Source organism: Podarcis gaigeae (genome assembly GCF_964106915.1).
Source record: "Podarcis gaigeae genome assembly, chromosome: 3".
NCBI classification, from domain to species: domain Eukaryota; kingdom Metazoa; phylum Chordata; class Lepidosauria; order Squamata; family Lacertidae; genus Podarcis; species Podarcis gaigeae.
Genome location: NC_139680.1, coordinates 72,980,416 through 73,002,626, shown reverse-complemented (window position 1 = coordinate 73,002,626; position 22,211 = coordinate 72,980,416). Strand labels below are relative to the sequence as shown.

General features: G+C 42.2%; 1 protein-coding gene across 2 annotated transcripts in view; it reads right to left on the bottom strand.

The window, feature by feature from the left end:
- The window catches only part of SMOC2 (SPARC related modular calcium binding 2), a 134,441-nt gene that overhangs the window by 46,461 nt on the left and 65,769 nt on the right, over positions 1–22,211 (bottom strand). For both annotated transcript variants that reach the window (XM_083732626.1, XM_083732627.1), the window contains 3 exons: positions 21,981–22,028; positions 15,209–15,259; positions 13,700–13,774 (listed from right to left, as the gene is read on the bottom strand). In XM_083732626.1, coding sequence (XP_083588752.1) covers positions 13,700–13,774; positions 15,209–15,259; positions 21,981–22,028 — 174 coding nt within the window. The remainder of the gene's footprint in view (positions 1–13,699; positions 13,775–15,208; positions 15,260–21,980; positions 22,029–22,211) is intronic.

The following is a 22,211-nucleotide window of genomic DNA, read 5'->3' as shown; positions in this document are numbered from 1 at the left end:
CATTGTGTATAGTTGTTGGGCTGTCTTAACCTGGTTACGTTAATAGCTTATCCTTAGTATCTGTCTGGTTTGGTTTATTTTTTAATTGATATTTTCAGAAAAGTTTAATGAGTCATAAAACAGGGCAGCTAAAACGGTAACATCATCAGCCAATATAAAATCAAACCAATATGATATAAGCTGACCTAGCAACTGGCCCAGTACTAAAACTCTACAATGGCCTGTGCATGTGTGTTGCATTTATGTGTTTATTTTTATATCTCTTTTGCTGGCGATGAAAGCTGGCTCAGAAGTTCTGGCAGCAGCCCTATCTCAAAGAGGAGGGCATTCCATAAATGGGATGCTGGTAAGGAGAATGAATATATAAATACACACACATCTATATTATCTATTTCTATGTAATAGTAAATGAATCACAGCTGTACAGACTTACAATTTCAATTTTATGAAAGAACAGCATTCTCTCCATTGATAATATGTTTCATTTTCAAGTGTTATTAGACCTTAAAAGATGGATTTTTTTTAAAAAAAATGCATGGTCTCTATACACTTTTCAGAATGTGACTGTTTCTACTCATACTTACCCAGGAGAAAGCCTGAATGAACATAGTCGGACTCACCTCTGCCTAAAGGTGCACAGAATTCTTAGCGGATAATTGTTTGAAACAAATATTACCCGAACTTAAACCCTCACAGAGGCTTTGGCATTGACAGAATTGGCTTTGTTTTCTAAGGCATGCCACATCAAGCACCAGCCGAAGCAAGCCTTGTATTTACTAAGAATGCATGAAAATCATCATCTATTGATACTGACAACATCTGCTGATATTTAACACCAAGCAGGAAATATAAATGAGAAAATGAGTTTCCCTTTGGAAGCCACACTGTCCAGACAAGGAACGTGACTTTGTGTGGAACTTGTCATTGTGTAGTTGACCATATCTGATAAGCATGACCATAACTGATGGTTAGGAAATCGACTATAGCAAGAAGATATTCTATTGGTATTTCCTAGGCCTCCAAACTTCTGATCTTTCCTTTAAAGTAGACCTATACAGAAGTTAATATACAGTGGTACCTCAGGTTACAAACACCTCGGGTTACAAACACTTCTGGTTACAGACTCCACTAACTCCAGAGTAGTACCTCGGGTTAAGAACTTTGCCCCTGGATGAGAACAGAAATCGTGTGGTGGCAGTGGGAGGCCCCATTAGCTAAAGTGGTACCTCAGGTTAAGAACGGTTTCAGGTTAAGTACAGACCTCCGAAACAAATTAAGTTCGTAACCAGAGGTACCACTGTACATTCACTGCTTGATCATTCCAGCTCCCAGTTGCATAGACAAGCCTGCACACGTTCAACCCAAAACACATAGATCCCATCTCCAGACTTTCCAACCAATACGGAAAGATCTAGGGGTGGATCTGGTGGGAATGATAAAGGGGGGGGGCAGTGTATGCATTTGTGTTTCCCCTGTCCCGCATTCTTGGAACACATGAAGGGTAACTTCTGTACAGTGTTAGGGAGAGGATTGTCAATCAGCTGCTTGTGATTAAAATTGAGCTGAATTCTGTGGTAGAAGTGAATGCAAATATTTGGGGTTTCTCTTGATCATTTCAATTGGTCATTCTGACCGAGTAACTATTTAGATTTATGGCCACGAGGTTGAGAAATCTGGCCTTAGTTACTTTACTGGCAGAAGTGCCAAGAAGCATCAACTGCAGTGCACTCTGCTGTAACACTTCCGTCACTCTACACAGCTAAAGTTTCTGGCACAGTTCAATATTTTTTTTCAGATGCCTTGCAGATGAGATGCTTTCCATTCTAGAAGACGGCATTCTGCGGGGTGCGCTCCCATTGCTCGGTCCCAGCGCCTGCCAACCTAGCAGTTCGAAAGCACCCTCGGGTGCAAGTAGATAAATAGGGACCGCTTTCTAGCGGGAAGGTAAACGGCGTTTCCGTGTGCAGCTCTGGCTCACCAGAGCAGCAATGTCACGCTGGCCACGTGACCCGGAAGTGTCTTCGGACAGCGCTGGCCCCTGGCCTCTTGAGTGAGATGGGCGCACAACCCCAGAGTCTGGCAAGACTGGCCCGTATGGGCAGGGGTACCTTTACCTTTTTAACTTATCTAACCAGAAGTTACAAGTGCCTTTGGCATAACTCTTCTGGGCAAGCTGTTCACTGAGTTAGACTCTTGCAATTTTTTTAAAAAAAATATTATTTAATTTTAAAAACATTCAAGAATTCAGATTATTTTTTTTAAAAAAATCTGCTTGGATGTTCCATTTTCAAGGATTATACATGATGTATTTCAAGTCCAAAGCCCACATATCACCATGTTAAAATTTATTTTAGATATAAAACAAATAAGCAAGTTCTTATTGAAGTGAGAGCATGTCGGAAGGAAAATTAATTGATATCTGTTTATATATATTAGTAAAGCTTTGTATTAATGTAACTGCATAATATTTTCAGTTACAGATAGGTAGCCGTGTTGGTCTGCCATAGTCAAAACAAAAAAATTTCCTTCCAGTAGCACCTTAAAGACCAACTAAGTTAGTTCTTGGTATGAGCTTTCGTGTGCATGCACACTGTGTGTATCTGAAGAAGTGTGCATTCACACGAAAGCTCATACCAAGAACTAACTTAGTTGGTCTTTAAGGTGCTACGGGAAGGAATTTTTTTTGTTTTGCGTAATATTTTGTTTAAGTTTTCTGGGGGGTTTTTTGTACACTGCTTGTAAAGATATTTTTATATATTTAGTGGTATAGAAATCAAATAATCAAAGGAAGTAGTGATGGCCACCAACTTGATGGCTTTAAAAGGAAATTGGACAAATTCATCGCAGATGAGGCTACCAGTGGCTGCTAGTGTCAGAAGCTGTAACTCTCTGAATAACAGTTGATGGGAATCACAAATGGGGAGAGAGTGCTGTTGTATGTCCTGCTTATGGGCTTCCCACAGACTTCTAGTTGGCTGATCTGAGAACAGGTGGTTTCACTAAGTGGGCCTTTGGCCTGATCTCACAGGGCTTCTCTTATGTTCTTAATAGTGTGGCGATACTGTAGAGCAGCAATGTCCAACCCGTCGACCGCGATCAACAGGTAGATTGGCAGCGTTCTCCAGGTCGATTGCAGGCGTTAAAGAAGAGATTGCCCAGTTTCTCCTGAGTGATCATGACGGGCCCCGTCCCCGGCGCTATATCCCATCAGCACCGTTGGCAGTGCTGTTAAATGTTTTATCCCCTTTATCTGCAGCAGAGTGGGGGGAAGAAGGGAGGAGTGTGGACTGTTGGGTGAGCAATTTAATGCAACCCTCCCCCAAAAAGCTCAAGAACTCAGGCCTCCCCCCCTAAAAAAATGCTTAACAACTTTGGGCAATGACAATGGGTAGATCACTGCCAGTTTTATTCTACTGGGAGTAGATCACAGTCTCTATAGAGTTGGACGTGCCTGCTGTAGAGCGTATCCACACTGTACATTTCAAGCACCCTTAGTCCACTTTAAACAATCATGGGTTCCTTGCAAAGAATCTTGGGAGCTGTAGTTTGCTAAGGGTGCTGAGAGCTGTTAAGGAACCCTTTCCATGCAGAATGTTAAGGTGGCTTCACTTGTGGGCCTGCAGTGGTGGTCTAGAACATAAAACAAATGCAATGGTGCCCTTCATTATCAAAAGAAGTTTCTTCTGAGTCACGGTGGCTTTTGTTTGTTCTATCAGAGACACTATTTATCAAGTCAGTTTTCAGCCTTTTCTTTAGGCTCAGGGAAAAACAACAACCCGATTGCAGCCTTACGTTGAAAGACCAAGTTGGTGCACCACCCTTCTGCTGGCCCTCTCTGCACAGGGATTTATTTACCCAAATCGCACAGAATTGTCTTTCCTGAAGAAGCAAGAAAATTAATTTCAAAAAGCTGAAACCTCAACAGAAATGGGTGGCTGGTTCTGGCATCATACCCAGATCCAGAAATAAGGATGCTCCAGGAAGGCAAAAGAGCCAAATAAGAATACCATAGGATTATTTCCTTACAGCGCCAGCAATTTTTTTTAAAAAAAATATACTTCTACAAAGTTTACTTTTCATATGTTTATAGTCAGCTCCAGTGGCTCAGCTTTTATTTTGGCTCCCGCAGCAAAGGCAGACCCAGGGCTTGGCTCTGCCATAGGCCTGCGAGCAAAACAAGGGCGACATGAATGAAAAACACATCTCTACCCCACCTTCCCCTGGAGCCATTGTGGGGAAAGAAAGAAACATTCTCCTACACTTTGGGCAATGTTCCACATGATCTATCATTTTTTTTTTTAAAAAAAAAAAACCCTCACACTTCCTCTTGAAGCAAGGAAGGTCTTTGTGGTGGCAGTGACTCTGGCCCAAATCCTGTGATGACATATACGGATGCAACTACTCTGAAAGGAATGTATCCCTATGACCAACAACATCCTTAAGCTTAAAAACTGTGTACTAGTATTTTCATATGGCCAAGGGGGCCCACGTCTCCCAGCCTCCTTCCCTTCCCTTGGAGCTCTCCCTCTGCTACGACATCTCTTTTCTTTTGTCCGTTCATTGTGATTTGTGTTCAGGATGGCATCAGGTTGGTTACAGGCAATCCTGCTTTCAATACTGCACCTGTCAAGGGCTTAGAACAGACAGACAGCTTCGTTTCAATACCTTGTGATTTGCTGCTGCATCGCGGTCCTGTAAAGCGTGTTCTCCTTCATGGAGAGCACGTGTTGCGGTGGGGTCTGCTGAGCCACCCCTCTGTTACCAGGCAGGGTCTCTAAAGATGGCCTGGGGCAGTGATTGGTTCACTGGGCTGCTGGGGTAAAAGTTATGTTGCAATTTTGGTGGGAGGGGTAAAATGTTTAAATACTCTGCACGCAGCCTGGAGCTTTCTCTTTGCTGTGTGCAATGGATCACCCGCCCTTGAGTAAGGGGTTGTTGCATTGACCTTGCTATGCCGGTCATGGGGTCGTCTGCCATTGGGGCAGGGGCTTGGTAGGAATTTTGTCCATCTGGCTGATTGGCTGGGCCATTTGGTTTTTGCCTACTGCGTAGCAAATCGTCACAACTTGTAAGGTTGCGGTTAGGCATTGGTTATAAATTGGTGGAGGAGGGGTTAGGATAGGCTGGGCCTGCCCCTCCATGGTTGCTGCGGAAAGGGAATTCCGTTAAAGGAATCCTGGGGCTTGCCATCTTTTCGTCCAATCCATGGAATGGGACTAGGGCCGGCAAGCCTTCAGGGAGCATGCGGATGAGAATTGAGGGTCTGTGACTCAGCTCCATTTCTCCCCTACTTGCTTTCCCCCGCACTGTCTTTCGGTGGTGCCCAGAAGTCAGTTCTGTCCCCAGGCGGGGGGACAGATAGTCTTAACCAATGCCTAAACAACCACTCACGGTTTTGTATTTAAATAAAGTTGTGGCCAAAATTATGCCAAAAACCTTAAACAAAAATTAAGTGTGCATTGTGAGTTATTTGGGGGGTGGCTTGGGGACCTCAACACGCAACTTTCTATATAGCACAAATGCTCTGGAGTTTGTTCGTTCTTTTGTTCTGCTTTGGTGGCTCTGTGGAGCAAAAGTGTCCCTCCAGATGGCAATAATATGGTTCATAACTCTCAGCCTTCCTCTTTCAACAGTGTCTCAGACAAATGGAGCCTCTTACGATTGGCCTTGCCAGCAGTATCCCTGGTTCATTATATTATGGAGCTGCCAATTATATGGTGGAGGGTGGCAAGCTGGCTGGTAATTTTGGAATTCTCCAGCTTACTGCCTTTCTTGACTACTAGTTGATTGAGTGATATGTTCTTTATATACTACTTTTATATAAAACAAAGCACTATGGGGGTCACAACAGTCAGCATTCTTAAGACATCACAATTCAAAAAGAAACAAAAAACTAAGCCAAAAACACTTCCTCCTCTAGTAGCCTCCCCATCTAAAAGATGAAGCAACTTCCTCATTTTAGCATATCCACAACATTTCTCAAACCAAAGCACTATTCAGACTATCGTGGGGTGGTGGGGAGAATCATCTTTGCTCATGGCCATTGGACCCACCCCCATCCCATGGGTTAAAAGTCTAAAAGAGCCTATGTACTGTATATGAACTGGCTTTTCTTGGTAATAATAATAATAATAATAATAATAATAATAATAATAATAATACCCTGCCCATCTGGCTGGGTTTCCCCAGTCACTTTGGGTGGCTCCCAACAGATTGTTAAAAATGCGATAAAACATCAAACATTAAAAACTTCCCTAAACAGAGCTGCCTTCAGATGTCTTCTAAAAGTCAGGTAGTAGTCTATTTCCTTGACATCTGATGGGAGGGTGTTCCACAGGCCGGCGCCACTACCAAAAAGGCCCTCTGCCCGGTTCATTGTAACTTCACACCTCGCAGTGAGAGAACCGCAAGAAGGCCCTCGGAGCTGGACCTCAGTGTCTGGGCTGAATGATGGGGGCAGAGACACTCCTTCTGGTATACTGGGCTGAGGCCATGTAGGGCGTTAAAGGTCAGCACGAACACTTTAAAATGTGCTCGGTAAATTCTAATCCAATGTACTTTGTAGCCTAGGCTATTTTAGACTTCCCAAACACACACACGCCCATTAGTGGAAATGACTCCAATTTTCCTGTACATATCTGAACTGGACTCCTTAATTTACACTTAAGGGGGAGGGAACCAAGGTGTGGCTGTGAACTGGGTGTGGAAAGAGACAAGTGCATATATCTCTACTGTATTGTAGTCCCCAATCTCATGCTTCTTCACTAACATCCAGCAGCTTTCTTGAATTGAATCATGCTCACAAACTGCAGGCAGCCCATGAAACAAGGTTTGGCCATCCTCTGTTATAGTTAAACAACATTTATTTATCTTGGAAACATCAGGATCTGGCTTCATTTAAATCTTAGATTATTTCTATCTTTACTTATTTCACTCCAACTGCAGCTAGGCAAAACAAAGGGTTGTTGCTGTTGTTTGTAAAATCCCATTATACAAAGTATATCTGCTTCCCTTTACGCTCACAGTCCAAGTATCTGATACAATTCCTTTATCTAACTTGGAAGCAGCACAGACAAATGTGCATGTTTTTCTGACCACAAAAACAACTTATACCAATGGAAAGCACGCTGAATAAATAAACACTAATTGATCCATTGTGCTGGATGCTATGGCATGTATTATAACAAACGTGTTTTCCTAAGCTTTCTTCTTTTTGCAATACATTTTAGTATATTTGCTACAAATATTTGTTGATTCTGGCCCTCACCTTGTCTTGCTGTTAGTCTCACACCACATGTCTAAATTCATTTGTGACAAGGAGGAAAAATCCTGAGGCCTATGTTTTGGCAAGATGGTTCAAACAAAACAGATTCTAAATGTTTAACTTCTTCAGACAAGCAGTGTCTCAAGAAACAGTGGTGCTGGCATTCAGTCACCTAATAAGGCAATATTTTTTATTACAGTTTACATTAATTCAGCCCTGATGCTCTGCCTAGACATTTCTTTTCCTCCCTTTTTTGTTATTTGAGCAGATGGAAGGTTCTCCTCATTATTTGGAAGAAGAAAAATGAAACATGGTGAACATGCCTCTTCTAAACCACATGACTTTTTTGAGATAGGTTTCAGGAAATAATTATCAGCAGAAAGCTGCTACCAGTGTAAGAAAACCCAGAATGATTCAACCTCATGAAATCTGTACTGTCTCCTTTAAGACTCCCTGGTGGGTTGCTATATTAAACGATTTATTTAAAGGCCATAAACAAAGTGATATGTGATTACTGTAATGGGCATCATTCATCCCTGTTAACTTTCAAACAAACAGGCGCGAGTTATTCAACAAGTGAGTATTGACTCTGCTGCTTCCCTACCGCATGGCACGCAGAGCCAGTTTTGTGTCTTGAAACTCGTTCATGCAACTAACCTGCTCCCAGCGCAATCCTATACATGCCAACTTAGAAGCTGCATTTAGGTCAATGGGATTTGCTCCATTATCCAGCTTTACCAGCAACCAGTTGAGATAGCTCTACATGGAGGGCATTTATTTATTTCAAAAACTTATATGCTGCCTATTTTATTTAAGTAATTTTATATTCCATCTCCGCCCGCCTGCCCCCACTCCCCACCAAAGGAGCCCAGGGCAACAAACAACAATGGCTAAAACAATTTTTAAAACCTTTAAAATAATTCAAGTACAGGTGCAGACTTTAAAAGGTTTGTTGAAAGAGGAAGGTCTTAGCAGGCACTGAAATGCAACAAGGATGTTGTCTGCTAATATTCAAGGTGAGGGGATTTGCATGGGTGGAGTCAATCTAGTGCTTCTCCCATTACATTTACATTGTGTTGACCTCCCTGACACCTCCCCCTCTCCTGCCTAATACGCATCAGTGACTCAGCCACTGGAAGGTTATGCAAGTTCCTCCACCCCACCACTGAGACCATGTAACACCTGTCCTGAAAGACCTGCATTGGCTCCCGGTACGTTTCCGAGCACCATTCAGAGTGTTGGTGCTGACCTTTAAAGCCCTAAATGGCCTCGCCCCAGTATATCTGAAGGAGGGTCTCCGCCTCATCATTCAACCCAGACACTGAGGTCCAGCACCGAGGGCCTTCTGGCGGTTCCCTCACTGTGAGAAGTGCAGTTACAGGGAACCAGGCAGAGGGCCTTCTCGGTAGTGGTGTCCACCCTTTGGAATGCTCTCATATCAGATGTCAAAGAAATAAATAACTATCTGACTTTTAGAAGATATCTGAAGGCCACCCTGTTTAGGGAAGTTTTTATATTTGATGTTTTATCATGTTTTTAATTTTCTGTTGGGAGCCGCCCAGAGTGGCTAGGTAAACCTAGTCAGATAGGCAGGGTATGTATGTATGTGTGTATAAATAAAATTATTATTATTATTATTATTATTATTATTATTATTATTATTATTATGCTGTCTACCACTGAGGAGAAACATACAGAAGAAAGCAATCCTCAGGTATCATGTTATTTAGGAATTTGAAGGTCAGCAACTGTACCTTGAACTGAGCTCAGAAAGAAACTAGCAGACAGTGTAAATCATATAAACTGGTGTGATGGGGACAAAATGCCTAGCACCTGTCAGCATCCTGACTGCCATATTTCCCACTATTTGCAGTTTTGGAACAGTATTCAAGGCCTGCCCCACAGACAGCACAGTACAGCACAGTCAGTTGCGTAGCGTGGGTTGTCAGCACCCGGGGCAAGGCAAGTAATTTGCACCTCCTAACCCGTGGATTTGCACCCCCTAACCCGTGGATTTGCGCCCCTAACCCCCAGATCTTGCGCCCGGTGCGGCCGGGGCCCCCTGCACCCCCCACACTACGCCACTGAGTACAGTAGTCTAATCTGGACGTCAAAAGGGCATGGATGGCTTTGGCAAGGTCAGACTTTGTCACGAAGGGCTGCAGTTGATGACTTGGACTGCAACCCTCACCCAACTTATCTCAGAGCAAGTAACCATTGAATTCAATAGGGTTTATCTAAGCAGACATGGTTAAGATGGCGCTAGAAGTTAGGTGTGTTTTATTCAAGCAAACCATGTAAGTTTTATGCAGGTACAAGGTTATCTTCCAAATGAGAGAGCTCATTAGTTTACACTAAGATACATGATGTAAAAATGCAATCATATCTGAATAAATCCATGTAAATCCATGTAAATTAATTCATTTGCCATTCCTGTACTTCCAACTGTTGAAATGCAAGCCTCAGATTTATGATACTTTCCTGCTTGCTCTTAATAAAGTATGGAGGACAAGCAGATCCTACATATAAAAATAAAAAATGACTGGAGTTTCATTCTGGAGTTGCAGAGAAGTCATATAATGTAATTAAAAATACTACAGTGAAGATTGCTATCTTTTTTGGCATTAAATTAACATACGCTATAAAATAAAATGACCAGCCTTGCAAAACGGGGAAAGCCGGCCAATGTTTCCACGGTAGAGGTTCCATAAAATAGTGGAACATCCTGAACACAAACGGTATCTCTTAGATGTTAAACAGAGCACTTTTAAAAAATGTTTTAGGGTGGGAGGGTCTTTAACCCTGGTGGGAGGCAAAGGCTAGAGATGCTGGAAGCCAGAGCTTATAAGTATTTCAAACTAATATGTAAAATTAAAGGATAAATGAAAACGCTCGTAAAACAGGATTTTTGAAGATAGGGCATATACTGCCATACATATATTCCAGCAGACTGGCTGTGTAAAGAAGCAATATATACAAGTTGCTCCAGGGAGGTCTGAGGAGGCTTATCTCCCCTCAGAAAAGGCAAGGAGAGGAAGACATAAAGAACAAAGAATTCATTTTACCAGTTCCGGCTTTCAAAGAACAAAACAAACAACAGTAACCCACAAACTGAAACCACTGCCTACCTGGCCAAGAAAAAGACATAGACAGAAGATGCCATCCCGTACATATCTTCTTCTTTTTAAATGGGAACACCCTATACATATCTTCTCAGGAGTAAGCCCCACTGTGTTCAATGGGACTTACCCCCAGGTAACTGGTTATCTTTGACTGCAATCCTACACACGCTGATCTGGAAGTAAGTCTGACTGAACACAATGAGACTTTGAGGACAATTCTAACTGGGGTAGGAAGTAAAAACAACAAAAAATCCTTCCAGTAGCACCTTAAAGACCAACGAAGTCAGTTCTTGGTATGAGCTTTCGTGTGCATGCACACTTCTTCAGATACCAGGGGTAGGAAGTGAAGAGGTGGACAATCTGCTGCTTCCAAACCCCTGTCATCTTGAGTGCAAGGTGGGGGGCAAACTTACTCTTCTCCCTCCACAGAAACACTGTGGTCTCCCTGCAGTTATCTCGTTGGTTTCAAGAAGGGAATGGTTTCAGGGCCTCACACTGACTACCACTGTGATTTTCCACTGCTGGCGGCAAATCTGTGACTGCTCTGATATTTCTGAATAAAAACACACAACCTTTCAAAACTGGATGTCTATGATGTTTGATGTGGCTACTTGAACAAGTTCCCCATGTCCTGTATGAAACAATAGGATGTATTTGCTCTATTAGAAACAAGAGAAAAGGCTGCAATTGTAAAAACAGCTGAGTATTTCCTTGTCCTCAGAAACACCTCAATAACCTTTCTTCATTATCTTAACAACTCGGTGAGGTACAGTTACTCCTTTAACTAATAGTGGACAGAGAATGGACTACCATGAGGAAAGTTAGTGAAGGGAGAACACACTTGTCTCTAGCACTCCTCCATACCCTGGGACAGCAACAAAAATGTTGGCTTCCAGGCTGGCTGGGTAGCTTTCTTCTTGCCACATTGCAGAGTTTTTATGAGGGAAAAGGAAGGAGGAATCTTCGGGTGCCCAGGGAAGTGACTTATAGGCCAGTGCTTTTCAACAAAGGTCTTCAACGGTGCTGTGAGATGAGGGTCACATCCACACCATGCATTTAAAGGACACAGCTTCCCCCAAAGAATCCTGGGAATGGTAGTTTATCCCTCACAGAGGTACAATTCCCAGAATCCTTAGCAAACTACAGTTCCCATGATTCTTTGGTCCTTTAAATAGACAACATGGATGTGACCAAAACAGCAGATACAGCCAAACCACTGTGCCTTTTGCACTCCCTCTTTTCAAGGGAATGTATTCACAGTGCCCTTGAAGAAGTCCTGTCAAAACATGTTGGGTCCGGTGACAAATGTTAAAGTGCAGGAGCTCATCATGACAGATTCCACAGCCACGCCCCCAAGGGGAGTCCAAACATGCAGACAGCTGTGCTGCTCTGTTAAGTCTAATAAATTACTTCCTGATGCACCTGAGAGCTTCTTTCTTTTTCCACCTGCATTTGTGATCTCCAGACATTTCTTCCAGATTACTGGTGGCCCTGACCTCTCTTCACTTCTCCTCATCCCTCACATCTTTTAAGCCTTTACGCTGAGAACGCACTGGCAAACAGTTATGCCAGGATTGGAACACCCCTCCATTCTGGCTGGATCAAGTACATCTATTATGCCCCAGATAGGAACTGAAACATTCCTGCCAGATCCTAGTAACTGCTCTGCTCTATACAACAATTAATAGGATTGGACTGTTAGGCTGGCTTTTACAGCCCACAAAGTGCTACACTAGGGTGAATACTGGTTGCAATTTTGTTTTCGTTTGTGGTCTCTTGCATTTGCACACGTGAGACTCTTGAATAAGTAAAGTTGGTTCCAAATACAATAACTCCTTTGCTTTTGGCCCTAACTAATCTCCAGTGCAATAAAAATGAAATAAATACCACTTAAAATGAAGCATTTCTAGGCTTTGTTTCATTTTGTTTTACTCTCTCAAGGATGCTGTGTTCCCTTGCATATCAGTCAGAAAAATAACAATCTAAATTTCCAATACACCAATTACACGTTGTCTAAACAGTCCTTTTGTATTCTCTTTCTGACTCTCTGTGCCAAGAAAAGGGGAATAAAAAAAGATGGCATTAGAAGATATTCCAGAATGGAGGGATGCTCCGCACCATCACCATCTTAAATTATGTGCTTCAGCAGTGGAAGTTCTATGCTCACAAGAGGGCTAGACAAGTCTGCCCATTTTACTTTCTCTCAATTTTCCCCATTTATCCTATATTTGTCTTTCTTTTTCACGTTATAGGCAGTTTCACCTACTACAAGAACTTCTGCATGCAATTTTCGGATAGACAATTGCTCCACAAAGGTGAGAGAAGTGCAAATTACAGGGTACAGTTGATTTTTTTAATGCAAATTGGGAAAGGGGGTGTAAAAATGTGAACCCAACTGAATTTCTCCCCTAGTTCAGAATAATTTTTTTTGGTAAATTTTCAGGTATGCAGCCCAAGCTGCATGTATGTAGCCAAACAGAAGCTAAGCACCTGGCTACAGCTGCCTCCACAGTTGCTCTGCCAGTCTTACTGATAAGGGCATAGTGTCATTCCAACCCACTCAATGGCAATATCCTTTTCCTGCTTCTGTGCACCCATCACAATACCTCTTCAATCACTGCTGAAGCTTAGAGATACTTGTGACATTCTTCAGAGACGGGCTCATATACAGTCTTTGGGGGGCTCATCAATGCCTGCCTCAAATGAATTCTCTTCCGATCAAAACCCAACCTGCAGAATAATTTTTGGCTTCCTCAACCCACCCGTACTCATACTTTGCAAAGGACTGTACTCTGTTTCTCTATCTTTCATAGAAGAATCGTTTATTTGAAGGCATCTTCTGTTTGAAGAGCTGCCCATCAACCATCAACACCTTTACAGCAGACTGAGCAGGTATATGGGTCACAGGGTCACAGTCTATTCCAGTATGGTGAGATATATTGTATTTCAATTTAAATTACAATAATCATATGCAATTTTTATGCAAATCTGTACCCCATTTCCCCCTTTGGTTTGGTGTTGAATTTCCTTTTTTGGGGGGACACATAAGTGGCCACCTGTTTGATAACAAATATGAGTACCAAGCTGGGGAGTGGTGGAAATGAAGGGTCAATCCCTGTGGTAACCTGTGGTAGCCATTCATGTCCTTCACCAAGTGTTCAAGAACAAGGAAAGCTACAAAAATGAGATCCTGGTTACCTTGAAAGGATTATAAGGGGGAGGGGGTAATATCTAAGTATGAAACTTAACTAAGACTCTGTTTTAATTTTAGCTTTCTTAAGTGCATCAAAATAATTATGCTCTATCATCTTACCAGAATTTTTATTGGTCTTATTCTGTCGGCTCTTTACTTGCTCAGTCCATAATGTAGGGTAACGCGAAGCTATATCTAGAAAATTAAGAACAAAATGAGATCATTATGATGGAAAGTATAAGTGATGACAGACTAGCTTTATTGCAAGAAAATATTAAGTAACCTAATAAACACAGCAAGGCTGATTTCTTATTGAGAAACAAGTTTAGAAAAGGTTGAATAGTGGTATTTAAGAGGAGATGAAGTGCATGTTATGAATAGAAATCATGTCCATATTAAATGACACTATAAATTGAAGATTTAATGGGATAGTCAGTGCAGTTCATATTCTTCAGTCATAAACCCTGCTACGAGGTCCATCACAGTTCCTTATTGAGCTATGTGAGCTTTGGGGACCAACAAAAATTCTTGTACCACCTTAAAGGCTGAAAGTGTATGTATTGTAGCATAAGCTTTCACTGATGGCATACAAAGAGAAGAAAAGCGTTGCTGGATCAGGCCAAAGGCCCATCTAGTCCAGCACCCTGTTCTCACAGTAGCCAAAAGCAGGCAGGACCCAAGTTTCAACAACATTCTCCCTACTTGGATTCCAAGAGACTGAGGCGCATTGCCTTTTGACAGTGGAGGAAGAACACAACCACTGTGGCTAGTAGCTGCTGATAGCCCAGTTCTCCATGAAAGATTCCACTTCACTGCATGCAGAAAGTTACTTTCATCAAACATGTAAAAGGGCTATGTTCTTCTAGGATATCTCCTAGAAACACAAAAAATAGGCATCTTTTCTGCAACATAATACTGTGAGCAAAATATATATATATATATATATGCTTTCGTAGATTTTCACGGGTACAGGAATGCAGGTTTTGGTGTCCTCGGGTGTCTTCCCGTGTAAAAGTTGGGGTGTCTAGGCGACGTTTCGACGAGGTCTCACTCGTCATCTTCAGGCTGGTGCTTTCGGCTTCTTGTTACTGGAACAGAGCGGGATCTCAATGTTTGAGTTCCTATAAATACTGTAGATTTATAAATACTTTATATCCTATAAATACTTTCTTCTAGAAAAGGCACACTAGCCTGGGAACTTCCTCTCTGCCCAGAACATTGGAGGCTAGACACCACACCCCCTCTACAGTATTTATAGGAACTCAAACATTGAGATCCCGCTCTGTTCCAGTAACAAGAAGCCGAAAGCACCAGCCTGAAGATGACGAGTGAGACCTCGTCGAAACGTCGCCTAGACACCCCAACTTTTACACGGGAAGACACCCGAGGACACCAAAACCTGCATATATATATATATATATATATGCCTGAAGATGACGAGTGAGACCTCGTCGAAACGTCGCCTAGACACCCCAACTTTTACACGGGAAGACACCCGAGGACACCAAAACCTGCATTCCTGTACCCGTGAAAATCTACGAAAGCATATATATATATATATATATATATATATATATAGTATAGCCATTGTTTCTGTAGTCTCTCCATCCCATTTCCAGAAATGCTCACCTTCTTCATCACCTTGGGGCTGAGTCTCCAGTGCAGGAGCTGAAGCATCATCTGAATTCAGAATGGAAAAGATTTGCAAGGAGACTACAATTATGAGAGTAAGCTAAATAAGGGGACATACTTGATTGAGACTAAAAAAAATGCATGTAGCCCAAGCCATCCAATACATAAGCAAATAATATCAGTGTTATCATATACAATTATTTTTTTAAAAAAAACCTTTCACATTTGAATGGTACAAGTGGGACCTTCAACTAATTTTTGCCCTGCCTGTATAGGAATCCTTTTCCTCTCCCGTCATTGGCTGTGTCTCCCCTGCCCCACCAAGACTTCCAATCAGCATTCTGTGCCCCTGAGCACACTCAGCCCTCATTGGGCTGTTGGGAGGTGGGGTGGATCTCCACTCATTTAAAGGGTCTCCTGAAACATGCCAATATTTTTCTTTTTCATTTATTTATTAGATTTATATACCACCCTTCATTAAAAGATTTCAGAGAGGTTCACAAGATAAATATCTCCCTTTTGTGCATAGATGGTGCTGAGGTAACATTTCTTGATGCTCTGGCCAGTTTAGTCACTAAATCCAAAATGCATTTGCCGAGATTCCTGCTGTGTCAGAGAAAATTCATTTATTTTATTTCTTATCATTTATACACTCCTTGATTCAAAACTGCTTTGAGGGTTTTCTTTTACAAAGGTTCATGTGGGCAGATCCATACAAAAAGCCATTTGCCAAATAATAAAGAGAGAGACACCTACACAGGAAAGAGTTTTATAAGAGTTCACATGGCAAACAGGTTGTCTGAATAGTCTGTCAAGAGCACAAAGTGCTTTTTTTGTGAAATCACAAGTGTTGGGGAAATCTTCAGTCTGTGCTCTGACCACACAATGCCGACCATCCATTTTCTCTGTGCTCAGACCAAGCAATACAGACCATCCATTTTGTCTGTGTACAGTCTGAAAGAAATGGCCTGTATGCAGCAGGCAACTGGATTTACAGAAACCTGAAACAAAAGCAGAGTTTGGCACAGCAAAATGCTGCTAATTCTTCTGCAGATTACACAAACAAGTTCTCTAGACAAGTTTTGATTTGCTTTCTTCCTGCATATTTCCTATACTCACGCTGCCCAACAAAGGAAAATACAGTATAGTAAAAATAGAAAGAGATCGATGTGTTGGTTCAAGTTAAGACCAAATGCCACAAAACCTTTGCAAAATCAAAGCACTTTGGGAAAACAATGCTTTCGTTATTTACATCGGGGAGGGGCAGTTTGTCTGAAATTCATCTTTTCACATAAGCAAGGATTGAGAATCTTACTGTGAGCCATGATGGCTAAGGCTGATGCAAGATGGCACTTCAGAAACCTACAAGTTCTCCAGTCTTGGAAGAAAGACTGGAATAACTGGAATAAGACTCTTGAAACCTTACTGAAATGACCAGGGCTATTGCCTGTGGACTGTTTTTTTTGCAAGCTGTATTTTGCTTGGATGCCGGATAGTAGTCAAAACCAAACCTGGTGTGGATTTTAATCTTTACAAAAACACCACTGTTCTAATCTGTTTTTACAGATAATTTCAGTACTTTATTTTATATTCTTCTGATTTTTTTTTATTCTTTTGAAGAATATAATAATATTATTAGAGTTTTTCTTTTACAATCAAGTGGTATATAAATTTTGATAACTAACCAACTAAAATAATGATGATGTTCCCCAAACAAAAGGAACGCACCGATGCAGCTGACTAAATGATGTTTAAAAGGCCTTTCCAGTATAGAGCAGGTGAGTCTCTCCAGAACCTTGGCATCATCAAGTCACAGTCCTGTACAGCAAAAGTATACACTGCAACTGCACTGGCTTGTCATCAATAGTGGCCACTGCCAGAGAACATTCAAAGATGCCATGAGAATACCGACAGCATTCTGTGTGAGGCTAGCTTGTGGGTAACTCAAGTAACCTCTCAAGGAAACAGCTGCCTCTGAAGAGTCTAGAAAGAGCCTGGTGTGTGTGTGTGTGTGTGTGTGTGTGTGTGTGTGAGAGAGAGAGAGAGAGAGAGACTTTCTCTTATAATGTTCAAGCAATATTGCACAAAATGGGAGGAACACAGTATCTGGCAGATGAGAGAGAAAAGGCAAGAAGCTGACAAGAGGAAGCCAAGATTTTTTGGAGAGAGGATAGCTAGTCTCTTTTTGTGTGTACGGTGGCTGTGCTGCTGAGAAATTTGTTTGAATTTGTCGAAACAAATACCCTTCTGTTTGCATCAGATTCCTAAAAGGGTGCCACAGGGCCTTTTTACATCATGCAAGCAACTTCGTAAATCATTATTTCATGGCTGGTTTTAGATATTTAGCTGAGTTACTGGCATCTCCCACAGACTCCGCTTGCCAGCAAACATTTCTCAGGTAAGAATCACAGAGGTGTTTGCTAGGATTAATGCTCATCGGAGAGAGCACGATTTTTTTTCAAGAATGCCAAAAATAATAATGATGAAGTAGTCGGTGAAGGGAAGGAAACTTGAATTTAGTCAGCTTCTGCTCCTGCACTTCTGAGCAGATGACTAGCACTAAGAGAGCTGCTGGCCTTCTTTGCAGTGTCCAACACCCCCATTGTCACCTAACTCCCCGGCAGCCTATGTAGTTGCTTCTGCCAGCATTACTTCCTTGGCAACTGCTTGGCTGTGCATGTGGTGGGGTGAAATCCTGACATCACTGCTGCTGGACAGGATTAGGCAGGGGCGGCTGTTGGGTTAGGGGTTGTGAAGTTGCACCAGAAGAAGCACCAGAGTGTCAGTGGTAAGTCTCACTGGTGCAACCATCTGGCCCCCAACTTGCTGCTGACTCACCCCAACCCATTCCTATCCAGGTGTCAGGAGAGTGTCTCCATCCCACTGCAAGTTCTGCTGCTGGCTGTTCATAGAGTTGTGAGTTTGGGATGGGTTGGCTGTGTGCCCAAGTCCCTTCCAATTCCTAGATCCAACAAGGATCCAATAGCTGGAATAGCCAAGCCAGCTTCTTGGCAATGGCCCACTAAGTATGGGTTGTTAATGTAACAATGGAAGCGGCTCTTTGCCAGAGGCAAAATGGGTGGGCCCCACTCCCTCAACGGTCTGGTAGTTAGAAAGACAAAAGCCAGAGTTGAGGTGTGTTAGCAAAAAGCAAGAAGCAGGCTGGGCATTATCATTCCTTTTGGAGTGATAATGCTATAAGCCCCTCCATCATAGACTCAGGTTGTATGTATGTGCAAATCAACCATATAGCCTAAAGACACCACAGTCTCCTTTGTCCCTCATTCCAAGGAAACTGAGCTCTGTGTAAGTGCTTGGAACCTCACACTGCTTGGACATTAGAGTGGCATGCAGCCATATATATGCGTGGACAGGCAGAGACCCCTCCAACCCCAAAGGGGGAGGATGTTGGGAGATTCCAAGGAATCTCCACTTGACTAGTGGATCCCTAGTGGAAGAATGACTCTGAGGTTAGACAGGAACCTCCAGGTATCCAGCATGGGAGGGGGCAAAGCCAGGCTGTATTTTAGGGAGCCGTGTAGGATGGGGGGGCTGCATGCAACCACACGAAAATGCCCTTCCATTTGATGTGGGGAGTGGTCCTTGTATGCACAAAAGTATATTGGCCATGTCTAAAGAAACATACATGGAAGTGCACAAATAGACTCCCTTGCCCTGCTGAAATTCCTGCATTCAGGGGGTTGGACAAGACAACAATTGGGGTCATTTCTGTCTCTACAATTCTATGCTTCTATGAAACACAGATGCACAAATTGCATGAATATGAACATTTTTAAAATGAAGGCAACAAAGCATCATGTTTTATATTTTTGGACTTTAGGATGAAGGTGATTTGGGGGGGGGGCGGATGCGAGACATTGCTGGGAGAAGAGTCCCACAAAATCCTAAATGCAAATAATACTAATTTTAATCCTATGTCCAACTTTAGTTTGACACTAAAAATATAGTGTCATTTTTTTTTAACTGAGTGCCTTTTAAATGTCTGATAACATTACATGGAATACGTATAGCTGATCCCTGCAAAAACTTTCAAGGCAAAACATGCTGATCATACAAAACACATGTTGGCTCTGACTGGCAACTGGGATCCCAAGACACCCCTTAAACATCATTCAAGATGTTTGAATGGTGAACATTGCGAAGTATTAAGCCTAACGGTAATTCTGCCATGTTTAGGTAAATAGGCTCTGGCAGCTGATTGGCCTCCGTGGCAGGAGTTGGCTTTATAAAGTTTCCAGATTCACACCTGGTTTTGTTCCGTATATATCAGGCACTGTTTGTAGCTGGGGGCAGGTGATAAAACTTATTGCTGCCCAGCCTCAAAATCCAGGAAACTTTTAAAGATGGGCACAGTGCACGCTGGCTACACAAAGTGCCAAAACAACAAAATTTATGATCTGTATTGAGTTTCTTCAGAAAGTTATGAACACCTGGAGCCTACGCATTTGCCTGGCAAATGTATCAAAGAAAGATTGTCCTCAAGTAATATATGCATAATTTATATTACTCAGTTTAAACAGCTACTGATCCTTTTCATAGGAGTAAAACATAAAATGGCAATTATTCCTAAGGATCCTGTGCAGGATCATAAATTAAGGATAGTTACATAATTTCCCATCTGTCACATATCCTTAGCTTGGGCACTTAAAGGGAGGGAAAAACCCCACACATATTAAATATAGTTGAATATGCATTACCATTAATCTTGGCGCTAATGCCACCGACTACAGTGGGAGGTAAACTGGTCCAGACATTTGAATGATTTTAGCACCAGCACATAAAAAGCTAAAAGGATATATCATTAATAATAACAGCAACTGCTTGGCTCTGAATATGATCCATCAGTTTAAATCATTACAATAACTCATCGTAAGAGAATTTAACCTCAGTTGCCACAGTGATGGATGAAATAATGGCACTGACATTTTGATCCTAAACCAAAATTGGCCTTACAAAAAGGTGCAGAATGGTCTGATGCACTAGGATGAGGGTTAATAGAGACATTTAAAAAAACAACCCAGCAATGCAACAATTTAATAGAGACTCTACTTTTGATACAACTGATATTTTGAAACTAGAAAAGGTTTAATCTCAGATGAGTTAGAAACAATTGTCTTAGTTCAAGGAGGAAAATCCACAGCTTTCCATTCCCATTTGCATAGCAATACTTATTTGGGCTGGTCTACTGAAATGATGGCTGAGGCCAATAACAGGAATATGCAGTGCTGTTTTTCTAGAAAAAGAGATGTTGGAACTCACCATGAATTCCTTCCTTGTTGTCTTATAATTTCAATGGCTCCCACCTGAGAGGTGCAGGAACTGAGTTCCAGCAAGTTCTGGTTGGGGGGGGGGGGAGCCCTGGGAATATGGTCATAAGTCACTTATACATGACTAGCTCCATGTGTCTAGAACTGAAATAATTAGGTTGGATGTAAAAAATAATTAATTCCAAAGGATGAAATGTCAGAGTACACAATGGAAGTCCACAAAGAGGAAATATGAAAGTAGAGAATAATGCATTTTTAACTGCGGTATGACTTACCGACCTCATTAGGTAACTAATCCTATTGTCTGGAAGCATTTAAGATGCCCCTATATGTGGCTGCATAGGGACACATGTGAGCATCCTGATGCCTGCCCTGAAAGGCTTGAGTACTTTTCTGAATGTCCAATTAGAACAAGAAGATCAGGGAATGTTCACAAACTCTCGTCCCAGGTGGGATATCTCTCTCCAACGTGGGAAATAATTTACTGCGCCTTGAGGCAGGGGAAAGAAGCAGTGGCGGTCACAGGACATGACTAGCATAGGTCCTGCTTGCCTCAATCATGCTCACAAATATTCATCAGGGTGCTCACTTTTGCTCAAATGCTTGTAGCTTTATATTCAAATGTGTGAATCTTTGCTACATCCCTTAGATAGTCACAGGACAACTGTGCTTCAGGGTTGTGGGGAAATGTGACAGTCGTGTCTCAGGGCAATAATGTTTGATAGCTCTGAGACTCTTCCGTTCCAGGCTGAGTGAAAGCAAAAATATGAAAACTGCTAAGATAACGTTAATACATCTGCTTGTCCGTAGGCATCCAACCTTATTTTTATTTGCAGTAGATTACCCCACAGGAATGTGCTCCAGCTTGCTGTTTAGAATGTCAGGCAGGAATATTTTTCAGGAGATTTATATCTATGGAAATCCACCAGGACGTGGCCTCTGCTTGCCAGCAGGTTTACACCCAAAACTAAATCAAGTTACCTGCTTGAAACAACAGGCTGGTTAGAGTCTTGGCATTGAACTAGGGAGACCCAGGGTCAAATCACCACCAATCCATCAAGCTCCCAGAGTAATATTCAGCCCGGTATTATCTCCTATCCTAACCTACCTCACAGGGTTGTTGGAAGGATAAAGTGGGGGAACATACAAGTAAGCCCTGAGTCTACCATATCAAGCGGAAACATGTCTTTGTCATGTTTAACTAGACATGGCAAAAAGCATTGAAGGCAAATGTATAGCACCTTAATCAGGGCAGACTGTGCCAATTGTTCCCTGCGTGCAGTGGATATATAGCCAGGGAAAAGCAGTTGGTGCAGTCCTATCATTAAAGCAATGGCTGCTTAATTTTCTAGGAATGAATGGTGTCGGATCTAACAGAATCATCTCTGTGCCCAGGCTTATCCTGTGCTGCTTCTATCAGGCAAAATATGTGTCCATAGTCAATGGAGAGGAAATTCCCTATTTCATTATAAGATATTTACCTGTTTTTCCTGTACCTTCACGTTGTGGCAGCTTCTCATTTAGGGAACCTAAAAGGTTGGAGGAGGAGGGGGGAAAGGTGAATTAGAGGAGGGAAAAGCAGATCTGTGATCAAGATCCACACAGTGGGTGGGATTCACTTAACAAGCCCCGCCAGTGGAAGCTCTGTGCAAAGATTGCCATTTGTACAATGATGATTCCCACCCTCTTCCCTCTTGCTCCCGAAACTGACT